General features: G+C 50.0%; 2 protein-coding genes across 11 annotated transcripts in view; one reads left to right on the plus strand and one right to left on the minus strand.

Moving 5' to 3' along the window:
* NLK (nemo like kinase) overlaps nucleotides 1-12,389 on the minus strand; it is a 51,425-nt gene extending 39,036 nt beyond the window's left edge. For both annotated transcript variants that reach the window (XM_080562771.1, XM_080562772.1), the window contains exons 1-2: nucleotides 12,237-12,389; nucleotides 10,969-11,962 (exon numbers count right to left, since the gene is read on the minus strand). In XM_080562771.1, coding sequence (XP_080418897.1) covers nucleotides 10,969-11,426 — 458 coding nt within the window. In that variant the 5' untranslated portion in view covers nucleotides 11,427-11,962; nucleotides 12,237-12,389. The remainder of the gene's footprint in view (nucleotides 1-10,968; nucleotides 11,963-12,236) is intronic.
* Nucleotides 12,390-12,757: 368 nt separating this feature from the next.
* LYRM9 (LYR motif containing 9) overlaps nucleotides 12,758-14,377 on the plus strand; it is a 36,041-nt gene continuing 34,421 nt past the window's right edge. For 2 of the 9 annotated variants that reach the window (XM_080562777.1, XM_080562784.1), the window contains exon 1: nucleotides 13,212-13,349. The gene's annotated coding sequence lies outside the window, so the exon portion shown is untranslated. The other 7 variants (XM_080562783.1, XM_080562779.1, XM_080562785.1 and 4 more) reach the window with 7 other exon arrangements.

Consider the following 14,377-nt stretch of genomic DNA (forward strand, 5'->3'; position numbering starts at 1 on the left):
GTTCTTAGCATTTTAGGTGAGTCTTCAGATGAGTAAACAGTAGCATAAAAATGATAATGTGACATACCCAAGACAGATCAGAGAAAAAGCCACAAGTAGGTCAAGGCTGGTCCCGATTCTGTCAACATTCACCTACTTTTCAAATCCTTTAGAAAACAAAAAACAATCCAAACCTAAATAACCTAAGTCATCTTCACCTTTAGCAGGGGCAAAAGGAAAGTTGCAGTGCAGATTCTGGGCTCGCTAAGTATGTCAATGCCCCACGGTCAAAAGCGGAATGGAAGACCTTAATCCTCACTTTCCAAATACAATCACTGTGCAAATACGAACCTCACCAGAAAAGCACTTCACTACCTTAAGTCATCTTTAATAACTTAATAAATAAGTAAATAAAACGTACTTTCCATTTCATAATTAAACCCTGCTTTCAGTTAAGCTGTTAGGTAGAACTGTGACTTTGTCGTTTGAATTAAATCAAATGATATATGGGAAAATAGATATATATTTTAAATATTTTTGCCAGTTAGTATTGCTTTATTACCTTCTCTATCAGGATATTAATGCATAAAGACCGGTCCCACGCAGGATTTGTGCTGTGCCTATGGTAGCCACTGACACAGAAGCACTTCACAGAAGACGCACTCAGGCACTTTTCGAGAAGCGATCTGGAGCTGAATGGGGAAGATAAATGCCTTTCTTGCTCTGCCAGATCACAAATGGCAATTGATAATGGCATTAAGATTTAAACCTGAGAATAATTTTTCCAGGTCTTAATTTCACATTCTTTTGTTCCAATTCATAATCTGAATATTCACTTCTGAAGCAGCACTAAATAAAAGACGAACAATTTAGGACACTGTCACACGAGTGCTAGTTCAGGCACACTGGTGGGCTGCCACTTACTTGGCTGTGAAACTGCATCCTTAACCAAACTCAGCTCCTAAATTAAAACTGAATCTTTCAACTCCCATATTTACTATACTTGTCAAAAAAGATTAGGCACTATCATAGAAAAATATAGAAAATGTCGTGGACAGTCACAAGTGAATTCATTAGGCCAATTCCAAACAGTGGAAGGAATAAGGGATGAGGAAAAGCAGAGTTCTCCCTGTTTTTGCAAGGACTTAAATTAACAGCAATTATTATGCGGGAACTTCTCTCCCCATTGTCCTTTAACTGTACCTCATGTTAATGAGATTAGCTTCCAGAATGATGACTTAGAGGAGACGTGTGGTTAAGAAAACTATTGTTAGATCTTCATTTTCCAAGATGTCACTTTCAGCCTGTGTATATTCTTGTTTGTTCTGGATATGTCCTTGTAATTAGAAAAGGAATCGTGACTCAAAAAATGCTAATTGACTGTAAGACTCCTCACTTTTGTTAAGAAAGAGCATCTCAATTTTTCTTGTAGTGTTTTGACTATTTTCACTTTTTTTTTTATTTTTTCATATGCACGTGATGAGTTAGCAGCTAGTTTGCAGATGCACCTTTCTAAGCATTAGCCATGATTCAAGCCAGCTGCAGTAGCTGTTGAAGTCAGGGCACGCTTGCATGCCAAGGATGCAGAGTATTCTATGCAGTCCGCATTCGTAACCTTGTGCAGTATTACATTATGCATATTAATTTTATCAATATCACACGTATTCCCATGACCTATTTGATCCATGCCCCCTCAGTCAGTCAGAACAATAACAAAAGGGATAATTTTGCTTCATCAACATACCCGCTAGCTACAAATCAACATCAAGGAGGTCTGGCCTAGAGGATTTCAAAGGCACTCAGGGAAAGCATAGGGGATTCAGAAGCATTATGATATTCAGAAAATTCTCCTGCTTGTCTTATGTAAAAGTGCTAGCCAAGGAACTTATGAAATTATGAGAGACGGATTGCAAGCAGCCTGGGAATAGCTGCTACACTGCCTCCATTCTTCCCTAAATACCTACCTGCGAGATAATCTCCCTCCGAATCAGAAATGTGAAGCGAACAAGCCAACAAGAATTTACAGAAACATCAAAGAAAAGTTACATTGCCCTATTAGAAAGCCCTTTTAACAGCGCTTCTGTTCTGCTTGCTATATGACCTCTGGGGAGAGAAAGCTCTCACGTAGTGCTCTCAGATAGTTTCAGATGGGTTGTCTCGGGCCTTTAGAAACAAACCAAGGCGGGGAAGCCAGAAGGCTCGCTGCGAAGGGCAGCCCCTCTGTGCTGGGCAGCCCCGCGGCCGCCTCTGACCCGAGGGCAGTGCTGGGAGCTGCGCCCGTCAGCGGTGCTGGACCTAAACAAGAAGGGCTCGGGAGGGCCTGCGGGACAACCTTCCCGGCACTTCTTCCAACCGTAGTAAACCTCAACGTTTTAACTAGCAACCAAAACGCTTAAAGAAAAATTAAATGGTTTTCAGGGAAAGAGTCCGCTGAGCTAGGCCACAGGCCAGCCTCTCTCCTTCCTAAGCTGCAGCTTGCTGGCCTCGCAAGTCGCACCCGGGGAAACCAACAAGTGCCAGCACAGACCAGCAACCGCTGCACAAAGATTACCCATGCCTGGAAAATGCTGCTACGTTTATGAAATGAGTTTTGTCTATTCATTGACAAGTATTCTTCAATGGTTGCAAGCATTTATGTTAAGTAATAAAATGTATTAACTGAAATAAAAAGAAACGCTATAAACACATTCAAGAGGGAAGAGAAAGTCAGTAGCTTCTCAGAAAAAAAAATAAACGATGGAGAACAAAGCCAAGTAACTACCTGACTGTCAGGTCAACACCATCCTCAGCCTTACTGCTCCCATTAAGCAAAGGCTCTATTCTGCCACTGCATTTAGCTAGCAAAATGAAGAAAACTATAAGAGCACCGCCTGGTGGTGCCTGAATAAGGAAAAAACATATTATTGTAAAACTAGGAATAGATTTAGGATTGCAATTTGGAATAGCACCATTCCAAAATGACAAGGAAACTAAACTACCACATTCTCCAGTAGGTGCATTTTTTTTTTGCACCTACTAAACCATATTTGCGTATGAAAGAGAATGGTGGAAAGAAAATCATTCACTAGAGTCCAAGGATTCGCACATTTCCCAATATATTTTAATTTTCCATAAAATTTCCTGCAACTATTCTTCAACAGAAAGCTCAATTTATTTTTTCGTAATTCCACAACAAATACCTTCAGACCACGTTCCAAGAAAATTAAGGAAATAACAGAAGATAACTTATCAAAACGTCTATTCTTTGAAATGATTCTGCTATCACCATTCTGGTGTTATAAACAACATCAAAACCAGCATAGAAATTCCACTCACACACGCACGCGATTCCAAGCCTTTACAGAAAAAAACACAACAGGAAATTAAAGCAAGATACGACTAGGACACACTGATCCCGCTACAGCCCTCGCGATGAAGGCTCAAGCTCTTACTGAGTACTTCTAAACACGGTACAGGGCCACGGGCCACGGCCATGAAGTCAGGTAGCATCGTGGCTGACCTACGGCTGCCCTTACTTCTCCACCGCTCTCACGTAACAAGAGAAAAGCAATACGATTTTAAACAGCGTAACGAAGCTCAGACTGTTCTAACACCAACTTTAAACCTGTCAGAATGAAGAGAAATGTTTATTTTAGAGAAGGAGGCTTCCATGAACATTTATCCTTGTTCAGCTGCCTGCAAGCCCTGCACAACACGCATTTTGGTGCGCTGATGGGAGCGCATTTTGGCAACGGGCTGCGCTCACCTCGGGCGGTCTGCGGCGCGCCCGCTGCCGTGGCACTGCTGTACCCGTACCACTGCCTGGGCACCCACACGCCACGCGCCTCCGCGTATTTCTCCTTGATCACAGAAACTCTCCGCAGGCAATCTGTAGCAAAATTACTGTCACAACCCTGGAAAAACGTGCTGCCAATCTAACCGACCGAGGCTATGGGATTGGTCTACAACATCAGCAGGTGCCAACTACTAACAGTATCAGCACCATAGTGGTTTGAACACATCGTGCTTTGGCCAAGTCAGGGCACCGCAGACCACGGGCGAGGCGGGCTGCCCCTGCCCGCTGCCCCTGCCCGCTGCCCTGCGGCAGACAGAGTTCAAGAGCCTTCCGCAGAGGAGTGGCTGGCATTGTCCACACTGAGCCCCGTACCCAAACGCTGCTGTCGACGTTTAAACTTGCTGCTGGCGAGCTGCACTTCAGAAAGTACCACAGCCAACACTGGAAAGTAAGAAAAAGGGGTGGAGGAGAGGAAAAGGAGCAGTTAGAACAAAGGGAAGAAATGTATTTTAAGGAGAAGGTTATTACTTGTGGCATTTTTTAAAAAGCATGGCCTACTGACACAACGCTAATTTTTATAGCCTCTCCATATCTAGATAGCAGGTAATCGCCATGGTTCGCACCACCTTCAGCTACTACCCATTCACTCCCCATCCCATCCACTTCCACTCGCATTCACTTTTTCCTTGTTACTGCTTATTACAGTTAAATACTATTATCAATAAATAAATGCATTAACAACATAAGCCTCTGTCCTTTACATACGTATTTGTACTGCCTGTCATAAGCCACTTTCATTTAAGCATCTACTACCTCACCCGGGGGTCTACTTTACAGAATTGGACGTAATAGTTGGTTTGACTCACAATACGGCGAAATTTGCAGCCTCTACTACACGATGTACTTTCAAATTACAATGCTAGGACTCTGCCTACACCTACTGCACTTAAAGCTTCGTAGAGCAGCCGAACACATCCACACGAGACAACTTCAGGAGCGCGCGACAGGGCCTGTTCCTGGGCTCAAAAACCAACCCGCGCTGCTCCGGCCCAGGCAAGAGAACCGCCAGCCCCGAGCCAGGGCGCCGCGATAGACACGAGCGAGCGATGGCAGCGGCTGCTGCACGCAGCACAGTGCCGTGTCCCCACCTAACCCATCGCCGTCCCATCCTCTGCAGGCTGCCCCCGCCGCCCCCTGGCACACGCGTGGGACACCCTCGCCCCCCTAACCCTTAACGGGGCTCAGTGGGCCCAGCACCTCGAAACCCGCCCGCCCGCAGCAGCGCTAACGAGCCTGGCTGCCGGCGCAGCGCTGAAGCTCCGACACCAAAGGCCGTTATTTACTTCCTAAAGAACTTCCCAGCTGCGCAGGTAAGTCGGGACAGGCTCGAACTGGCGAGTCCAAGCGCAGGCTGGACAGTCAGCCTGCTGTTTGTTTACAGGGCGTGCTTACAGCTCCGTAAAGTTGGTACCGAGCAAGAGAGCTTACTCACTGCTTACAGTCATTAAATAATCCGTAACAGGAATTTTAAATGGACATCGACTGTCAAGCAATAGTACCAGGCACACCACATACTTGCGTTGCAGAAACGAAAGCCAAACATTTTCGGACAGATTACTCTTGTAATAATATTTATAACTTAAGCTTGGACCAAGCGCTTACCCCTAAATTCTAAATGTTACAGTGGAAATCGCAGTAACTGAGCCCAGTTTCTTTTTATTGAATTCTTTTGACCAGAAATAAATGGGCTTTCAGTAAACCCTGCAAGTTGTTTTGAATATAGATCCTGCTTTTTACATTACTTCTGATATTCCATTTACAAACACCAGAGGCATCTGTTTGCTGGCTGCTGAGAGGGACGACAAACTCTCTTTAAAAGAAGTGAAAAAGTACGTGAGGAGAGAGGGGGAAAGAACATCTGAAACACGTCTGAAAAATCAGTATTGGGTTGTCGCTCCAGTTACAGGCTGTTCTGCCGTAACATTTGTGGAGCTGAGAGGGAAGAGAAGACACGGAGCGGCACCACGACCTGCCCTGCCAGCGGGCGGCTTCACGTGGGCACCAACAGCACGACCGGCAGGTGCCGCGGCAGAACGGGCGCTGCGAGTGACCTGTAAAACGCTGACCTGGGCGTAAACTACAGCGAACTGATTTACTTCACGTGGTCCTTGCCCAACAATGAGGAAAAAATATCATCCACGTTCCTTCCCCCTTGCATCATCCTACAAGACAATAACGGACAACCTGGTGCATCACTTGGATAGAATTCCCGCCCAGTTCCCAGCGCCTCGTTTACGCCCAAGAAGTTACTGGATGGGTTTCTTTTACCTCAGCACCCTGGGGGCACGGTTGTTTCAATCTTACTACACCAAAAATCAACACATCGTGCCACACACGGATGTTTTCTACCCTTACAAAAACCCCCACGTTATACAGGTGAATAGTACTGTTGTCACATCTTAGCCAGGCGTAACACCAGTAAGTTAAAGTGCTCTTTGGATTTGTCTTGCATTTGCTTAGTTGGAAAGTTTTGTAGGGACCTTCTTCTCCCGGATACCAGCACTGGCCCAGGTGACTGCTCCCAGGGGCTCTTCATCCGATTTCTGGTGGATACGTACATCGATCGGGGATACCACTGCCCACCTACAGTTCTTTTGTCCTCAGCCCCATTCACAATGAAAATACCACGGTTAATTTCAGACTCCTTCTGTAGGTTGCTTTTTGTTTAATCAATAATTTAAAAAGTCAATTTAGATTAACACAAAACGGCAGACGAAATAGTTTACAGCAACACAATTGTCCATCCAAGTGCTAATACTAAACCAGGGTATTTTTTCCCCAACGTTCACAAAACTCCACTAGCAGGTGAGTTCTGAGGGACTGGAAAAAGACTATGATACAAACAACTTTAACTTGGAAAAAAATCTCTCACACCCACAAGACTTTAAAGGTTTCATAAACCAGATTTTACTAATTGAACTTTCCGTAAGCTTTCCACAATTACCAGACCGGACTTTTGCATTATCATTTGCATTAACCATGCAAAACATCACCTGGGTTCGCAGCACCATCACACCTCAGAGGGGAACTTCTCCTGCAGTTACTCATATGCTTTTTGAAGCTGTAACCTCTTTTTTTTTTTTTCTAATACATATTCCAGCAATTTTGTCCCGAACAAATGAGCTACATTGCTTACTTGCTCAGCACGAGGCATTCCCTCCCAGTATCGGTCGGGAGGTTAGCGGTTTGTCCTAACAATGACTGTCCTACTGCTCTGCTTAGGATCAGCACCATGATAAAGCTCGCATTAAATTGTTCTAGGGTACACACATGGATCAATTATATGCAGTATTTTTTTCAATTTTTACTTAGCATTGACCGTAGTGATTTCAGGCCTTTGAAGGCCAGGAACTAAGTATAAAATTAAACTAAATTATTTCTGCCATTAAAAACAGCCTGTACATATTGTACTATCTTAAAATCAAGAGCCAAACTATTTGCAACATTATACTGCTCTTTGCCTTTCTGGATAAAAAGCATTAGAAACAAATACATTGAAAACCACACTGCAAATTAAAATCACATAAATCAGGCCTTTTTAAAAAACAAACTTACATCTTTTTTCTGTTGTCATTTGTACCCCAGAGATGTGTGTCTTCTGACACAGTTTTTGTAGTAATAAAGCAGATTGCCTGATTTCATAATCTTTGATGATAACTTTTCGCAATTAGAGACACGTACATGACAAACCCCATCCCCACACACCTTACAGAGGCGCAGGTTCTTACCCTCAGGGAGTGGACGTACCCCAACCAGCGAGACCTTCCTATACAATCCCAGCAGCTTGAACCAGCAACAAAAGTAATCCTTCCCCGCCTGCCTCCACGGGAGCTGCAGCTTTCCTCTGCTCTCGGCACCTGGCGTGAAAGCAGCACGAGCTCCTCTTGCAGATGTATCGAGTCTTCGCCCCTCACTCCCGAGCCAGGTTCACAGCATTTTTTTATCGCTCTTATTTTTAAGGATCCCACCAGATGGCAGTAGCATGTCTGCCCAGCAAAACAGGGAGCACTTCTGCAAAGGACAGCTCCTCATTCCTAGGATATACACAAGGCTTCCCAACACCAGATACGCGTTTTGAAACGTGGGGCACGGAGCTTTCACTGAAACTAAAATCTGGATTTATTTCCCCAGTATTTTCAGATGTTGTCAGCAGGACAGGTACACAGCTCAGCTCTCGGCCCTCCGCCAGAGCAGAACTCCACTCAGCAAACCCGCAGGAGCTGGTGGGAGGCCCCCGTACGCCTCCTGCCTCAGCACCTCCCCTGCCACCCCCACGCTGCTGCGTGTGCAGGAGCAGCGAGGCGACAGCACGCGCAATGCCAGCTTCAAACCCTCGCTCTATCAAGGCAGCAATTTAACGGTGACTGTTGAAGAGACTCCTTTCTACTTCGCCAGTTTGGGTGAAGTTCACGTTAAAATCAACACTCAGTCACAGGAGAGGTGCCCAGGACAGTTCATTTAGGACCTACTGGTGTCTAGATAACCACGGACACAGCCTGTGTACGCCACTGAGAGTGCAGGAGTTAATCATGAAAATGCTGAAGCACGATGCTTCAGCTCTTCGTGAGTGACAAACTCCAGCAGCACATTAGCAACCCCAACACATCATAAAGCACCAGACAAACGAGCTAATGACGAACGCGAACTCAACGCCAAGACAAAATCTCTCCCAGTAACCTAACGGGAAACTCGGTACCGCTCCCTGCCAATGGCTTCTCTGAGGAGCTAAGCCTAACTGCAGCACAAGCTGCATCTTTCTAGACAACACGGTGACACATCGCAGCAGTGAGATGAAAGACTACTCGTTCAAATACTTAACTGTCCGTCGAACAACACCAGTTTCCCTCAGCAATACATATATGAACTTTTCAGTTATTTATCAGTGCCGGTAAGTGCTCAGGAAGAGAGACAGACACGCAACAGAATCCTTATTCACAAGCAGCTTAGGCCTTATCTTGCTGAAAATTTTACGTTACATTTGCACCAAAGTATGCATTTTTTCATGTCTAAGTTAACCCGAAGTGTAAATACCCAACTCAATGTTTATGTTCAGTTCCATTATCTTATACGGCCGGAATTAAATTACACAGGCATGCTTTCACGGTTTGAATGAAATCTAAAATTCAGCTTAACTCTTGCTGACACACAGACTCCCAAATGCAGTACCCATTCACTTGCAGAAGTTAATACGAGATGCCAAAAACCTAACAGTGACCACAGAACTCAAACACACGTGAGCAAAGAGGAACTGGATTTCAGCCGATTATGTTCTCAGTCTGTACAGAGTTACAACTTTACCAAGGAGATCTGACCTCCAGGCTTCTGCTTTTAGTTCATTTAACACCCCCACGGCCTTTAAAAAAATAAAAAGGCCACAAAATTATTATTATCTTGAAGTAAAAGCTGTAGTTACAACTTTGCAAACACAGTCTCACCAGTGGCAATTCCTGTTTGTGTGGGTGCAGCTGGACAGCCGGGGGTCTGGGGACCAAGGGGCACTTCTGGCAGCATCCTGCCCGGCCTCAGTCCCTGCAGACCCTCCTTACTTCTACACTTTTTTTCCTCAGCATTCTTAATGATATGATATTTAAATATGCAAACATAACCTTTTATTCTACTGAATATTACAAAAGAGATCTCTCTTGGCAAAGATCTTTTTTGGCAAATAAAATTGAGAAAAATAAAGATCCCCAGGAAATACGTAGAGGTAAACAAAATGTTAGAAACCAACGACAGCGAGGTCTGATCTTACATAATACCCTACATTTAAGCCAGCCTGTAACAATTAAGATTAAAGAGAAAAAAAACACTTTATCCAGAAATAAATACACAAGCAGATGGAAATAATCTTTAGATACATATTTTAAAGATTTCTTCTCAGTTTCCGTTCTTTCATAGACTTCTGTACGCTATCGCAGCGAGAGCAGCGCAGCGCCGGCTGCACAACAGCACCCCCCCGACTTTGAAAAGTCGGCGCTCAGCTGAACTTCCTGGACCTGCTGAGTTCAGGGGCACAGGATCAGCTCTAACACCAAGCTACGCCTAGCCCTCGCTTCTCCTAGGAAAGACGGTTTATTGCAAATACTGCCGCGACCCGTGCCAGGGCAGGGGCGAGGAACTACCGTGCCGTGCTCCCAGCCCCGTACCACGAAGCTCTCTGCGCTGCACGCCGCCAGCGGCCACGACCCCAGGCGCACGGCACTTCTGCCTCGGTACAGTCCAAGCACGGGCAGTACCTGAAGCAGAACTCCTCAAGCAACACAAAGTCACACCGACCGAGCGCCGAGGCAAGCTCTGCAGGGACGCGCCACAGTTACCCACTTCAGACTTGGTGTTCCCTGCACAGGAAGCGCGCTGCAGTACGCTTGCTCTCAAAAACAAAACCCGGGCATCTCCTACGGTTCCACAGAGCTTTACAGAACGGGGTAAATCTGGCAACGGCTTATAAAAAACTACTCAAAAATCACTCTAGCTTCGCCTCAGTGATCCTGAAGGGCAATAATTGCATACATTACATTAAGGTGGTCACAAAATATATTAGAAGAGATTACGATCCACTGACAAAATCCTCTGAAACAGCAGCTGGGGGAATAAAAGAGCTGTAGGCAGTAGTACAGTAGACAGAAAATCCCATTTACATTTATGAGAGGAGAGCAAAGTTCAGATATTCTGTTGTAGGCAGCATATAGCATACCACTGCAGGTCAAGCCGTCTCCTAGACAAAGATCTTGACAGGTGACTGAAGGAGGAAGACATTTTCATACGCTTTCAATTTCCAGCTCTTATGTCAGGTCAAAACATATATTCTAATACTCATTTGTTAACCTGAAATTTTAGGAAGTACAGCTTAGCTAAACAGAATACATATTCTAATTAAATGCACAGAAGGCATGTAAACACGCTGCGTTCATCTTAAAGAAGACTGGCGGCGTGGCCTGTTAACGGGAGGTTGCTCTTCACCACTCTAAGCCTCGTTCTGCCAAGAGAAACAAGCGAAGCCAACTTTCTAAGAAGAGAGAAGAACCAGTACAAAAAATCTGTGGTAAGCAGCTTTCTCGTATTCTGGATCAAATGGCAAAACCAAGAATGAATTATGATTTGGTTAAAAAAAAAATAAAAATGGAAAGATCGGTTCAGTTTTTTTCTTTACTCACCAGACAACACCAAAGGCTCCGTATCCAATAGGTCTGTCCGGCTCAATATCCAGTTGCTGTTGTGGATGTTGTGAGTGCTGATGATGGTGCGCTTTAACTGCAGCAGCTGCTGCAGCTTGTACCTGAGCTGGGGCTGCTGCAGCTGGTCCAGGGGCCTGACCCGGTGCCGGTGATGGGAAATATGGCTGCTGCTGCCCTGGGTTTAACATCGCCGCGGCCGCGGCCGCAGCTGCCGCGGCCGCAGCCGCCGAAGAGGCATGCTGCTGTACGGGGTGTACCGCAGCCGCAGAGCCTGGATGCAAGTGATGCTGCGGGTGGTGGTGGTGATGGAGGTGAGGAGGAGGGAGGTGAGGAAGGTGGTGGTGATGGTGGTGGTGGTGACCTGCCGCTGCTGCGGACGTACCGCCATTGTAAGCCGCCATCATTTTTGCGTTGGCCGTCGTGCCACAAAGAGACATTCAACAAAATGCCCCCGGCTTGGACAACAACTGGGTCAAGCTGTCATTTGGCCATAAAACCGAGATTCGCCACACTTCACCAGAAGTTGGGTCTCACCACACGCGGCCCACCTTGCGGAACATCGAGCCCCTCGGGCCTTATCTCCTGGTGCCGCCGGGCGCTCGCGGGGTCTTCATGTGCGCGCGGCCCCCAGCGAACCCCTGTGCCCCCCGGCCGGCTACTGGAGCTCCATCCTCGGGCGGCGGGCCGGGGCGGGTCTGCTTTGTCCGCACGTCTTTTATTTTTATTTTTTCCTCTCTTTTTTTTTTTTTTTTTTAAAGCAACCGCGCTCGGCGCCCCTTCCCCGCGGGGGGAGGGCTCGGAGCCGCTGCCCTGGAAGCCGGTGCGCGCCGTGCCGAGCCTACCCGCGCCATGCCCACATCCCCACTTATCTCCTCGGGCCTCCCGCGCCTCCTACATCGCTGCCTCCTGCCGGGCACCTGCCGCCGGCCGCGGGGCGGGCCACTCGCCACTTCGCAACTTTTTCCTCGAAGGCCTGCAACACACACACACACACACACAACGGCGCGGCGTCAGGGGGCGGCCCGGAGGGGACGGGGGGGCCGAGGGGCGGCGGCGCCCTGACAGCACGGCCCGGCCCGGCCCGGCCCGGCGGGGGCTGGGGGCGTGCGGGGGGGCGGGGGGGGGGGCTCGGTGCGCGGCGGGGGCGGCGGGCGGTGGGGCCCCGCCGCTCAGCGCCGCTCCGCCCCCCGGCCGCGCGCGCCCCCCCCCCGCTCCCCCCCCCCGGCGGCGGCACCCCCGGCACTCACCTCCTGCCGGAGCCCCAGCGCGCAGCGCACGGCGGGCACGCGCACCCGGCCTGCCCTCCCCCCGCCGGGCCCCCCCGCCCCCATGCGGGGCGCGCGCCCGACGCCCGCCCGCAGCCAATGGGGCCCGGCCCGCCAGGCTCCGCGAGAGCCGCCCCCACCCAATCACCGAGCGGGACCCGGCTCGGCCGGCCCATAGGGCTCGGCCGCCGCGGAGACTCCCTGACTCAGTCCCGCCCCCGTGACCCCCGCCGCCCAATCACCGCGCGCCTCCGCGCCCGGCGCTGGCGAGACCCCGCGAGATTCCCTCACCTCATACAACCCTCACCCCGGGCGGCCCCGCCTTCTCCGCCTCTCCCGCCAATCGCGGGGCGCCGCTCCGGCCCGCCGGCCAATCGGCTCTCGCTCCGGGCCGCGTCCCGCCCCCGAGACCCGCTTTTCGCCCAACCGCGGCTCCCTATCCGATCCCCTCAGCCAATGAGGGCAGGCGAAAGCCCGAAAAGGGGTTACTGGGCCAATGGAGCTCGGGGGCCGGGCGGCGCCGTGACTGACAGCTCTGCTCGCCAGTGCCCGGCGGCGGCGCCGGCCGAGGGGCCGCGTCCCGCGAATGGCAGCGCGAGGCGCCGGGCGGCGGCCGGGGGAAGCCTCTGGGGCGCCCGGCCGCAGGTGGGCAGCGGCCAATGGGAGGCGGGGGAGCCGCTGACGGGCGGCGGGAGGGGCCAATGGCGCCGGGGGGGCGGGGTCAGCTGAGGACGCGGCAGGGCGCGGAGGTCGCGGCGGGCGCGGGGGGGGAGGGGCGGCCCCGTACCTCAGGCGCTGCCCCGCGGGCCCAGAGCCGCTTCCCGCGCACGGCCGGGCCGCCTCACGGCGCCTCACGGCGGGGCTGGGCCCGTCCCTGTCCCCGTGCCCCCGAGGCCGAGCGGAGCGGGCCCGTTGCAGCCGCAGCCGCTGGGAGCGGCGGGGCTGAGCTCGGCGGGCACCCCGCGGCTGAGCAGCCCCGGGCCGGGCCGGGTCGCGCAGGGCCCCGGCGGCGCCCCCGGGCTCCCGTCAGGCGCCGGCCCCGTGCCGGGCGCTGCTTCCCGCCCAGCCGCCGCCTCAGCGCCGAAGTCCGTGCTGGTGAGGGGCGGTGCGGATCCGCTGGGTTCGGCTCCCTCGTGCCGTTAGTCCGTGCAGTGCCGGTACCGTTCCCGAAAACATAGAGGTTATAAAAAAAAAAAAGAAAAAAAAAACACCATAAACTCAGCTTTGCCAGTTCCCCCTTAGCTGTATAAATACGCATCGCATCTGATCGGTAGCGGTATTTATAGCCTGGCGTTCTCAGAGCCGTGCCCGTGCCGGCGGCTGGAGCGGTAGGGGCTTGGCGCGCCTCAGCGGGGCGAGCGGCTCCGCAGGAGGGAAACGGCGGGCACTGACCTGGGGTGTGTGTGTGTGTGTGTGTCTGTGTGTGTATATCTGTGTATGTGTGTGTGTATCTGTATGTATCTGTGTCTGTGCGTATCTGTGTGCGTGTGCCCCTGCTGCGGGCCAGCCGCGGTGCTCCGGGTGCGTTGGCGACACCCCGCCCAGTCCCCGCTGGTGCCGTGCCCCCTGCTGCGACGCCTCCCCCTGAGCTCCCCTCCGAAAGGCGAACGAAGCCATTGGGGTTCTGTACAGCGTGGAGGAAAGGAGTCTAAATGCGACAGGCCGTCGCGGTTCCTAAAACTGGAGTGCGAAACGTTCCTAAGAACGGGTTTGGGTACTCCTTGTCTTCAGAGAAAGTAGGCAAGAAAAGTTGCAGGAATTAAGATTGTTAAAACTTTTTGTTGTATTTTTAGATGTTTGTAGCTAATATTGCAGCCTGGGATTGTAGTGGAGTTTTGCTACCGTGTTTGCTTTCAAAACACAAACTTTATGGATATATAAAAAAAGGTAGGTTTAGGTTTAGTTTACACCCTTTTATAATAGCAGGGTCTAGGCATAGGAAAGTGGTGTGAGGCCTGGAAGGCTTCTGAAATCCTCCGGCACATTTTCAATATGAACTCATTGTTCTGTTATGGCTCAATTTTATTACTTGGAAAATTTTTGCGACATCCTAATAAGCATTAGTGTACTGAAATCTAGATTCTAAATGCGTTTGCCAATCAATTTATCAGTGGCATTATTCG

The sequence above is a fragment of the Anser brachyrhynchus genome (assembly GCF_964034855.1).
Source record: "Anser brachyrhynchus genome assembly, chromosome: 20".
NCBI lineage: Eukaryota > Metazoa > Chordata > Aves > Anseriformes > Anatidae > Anser > Anser brachyrhynchus.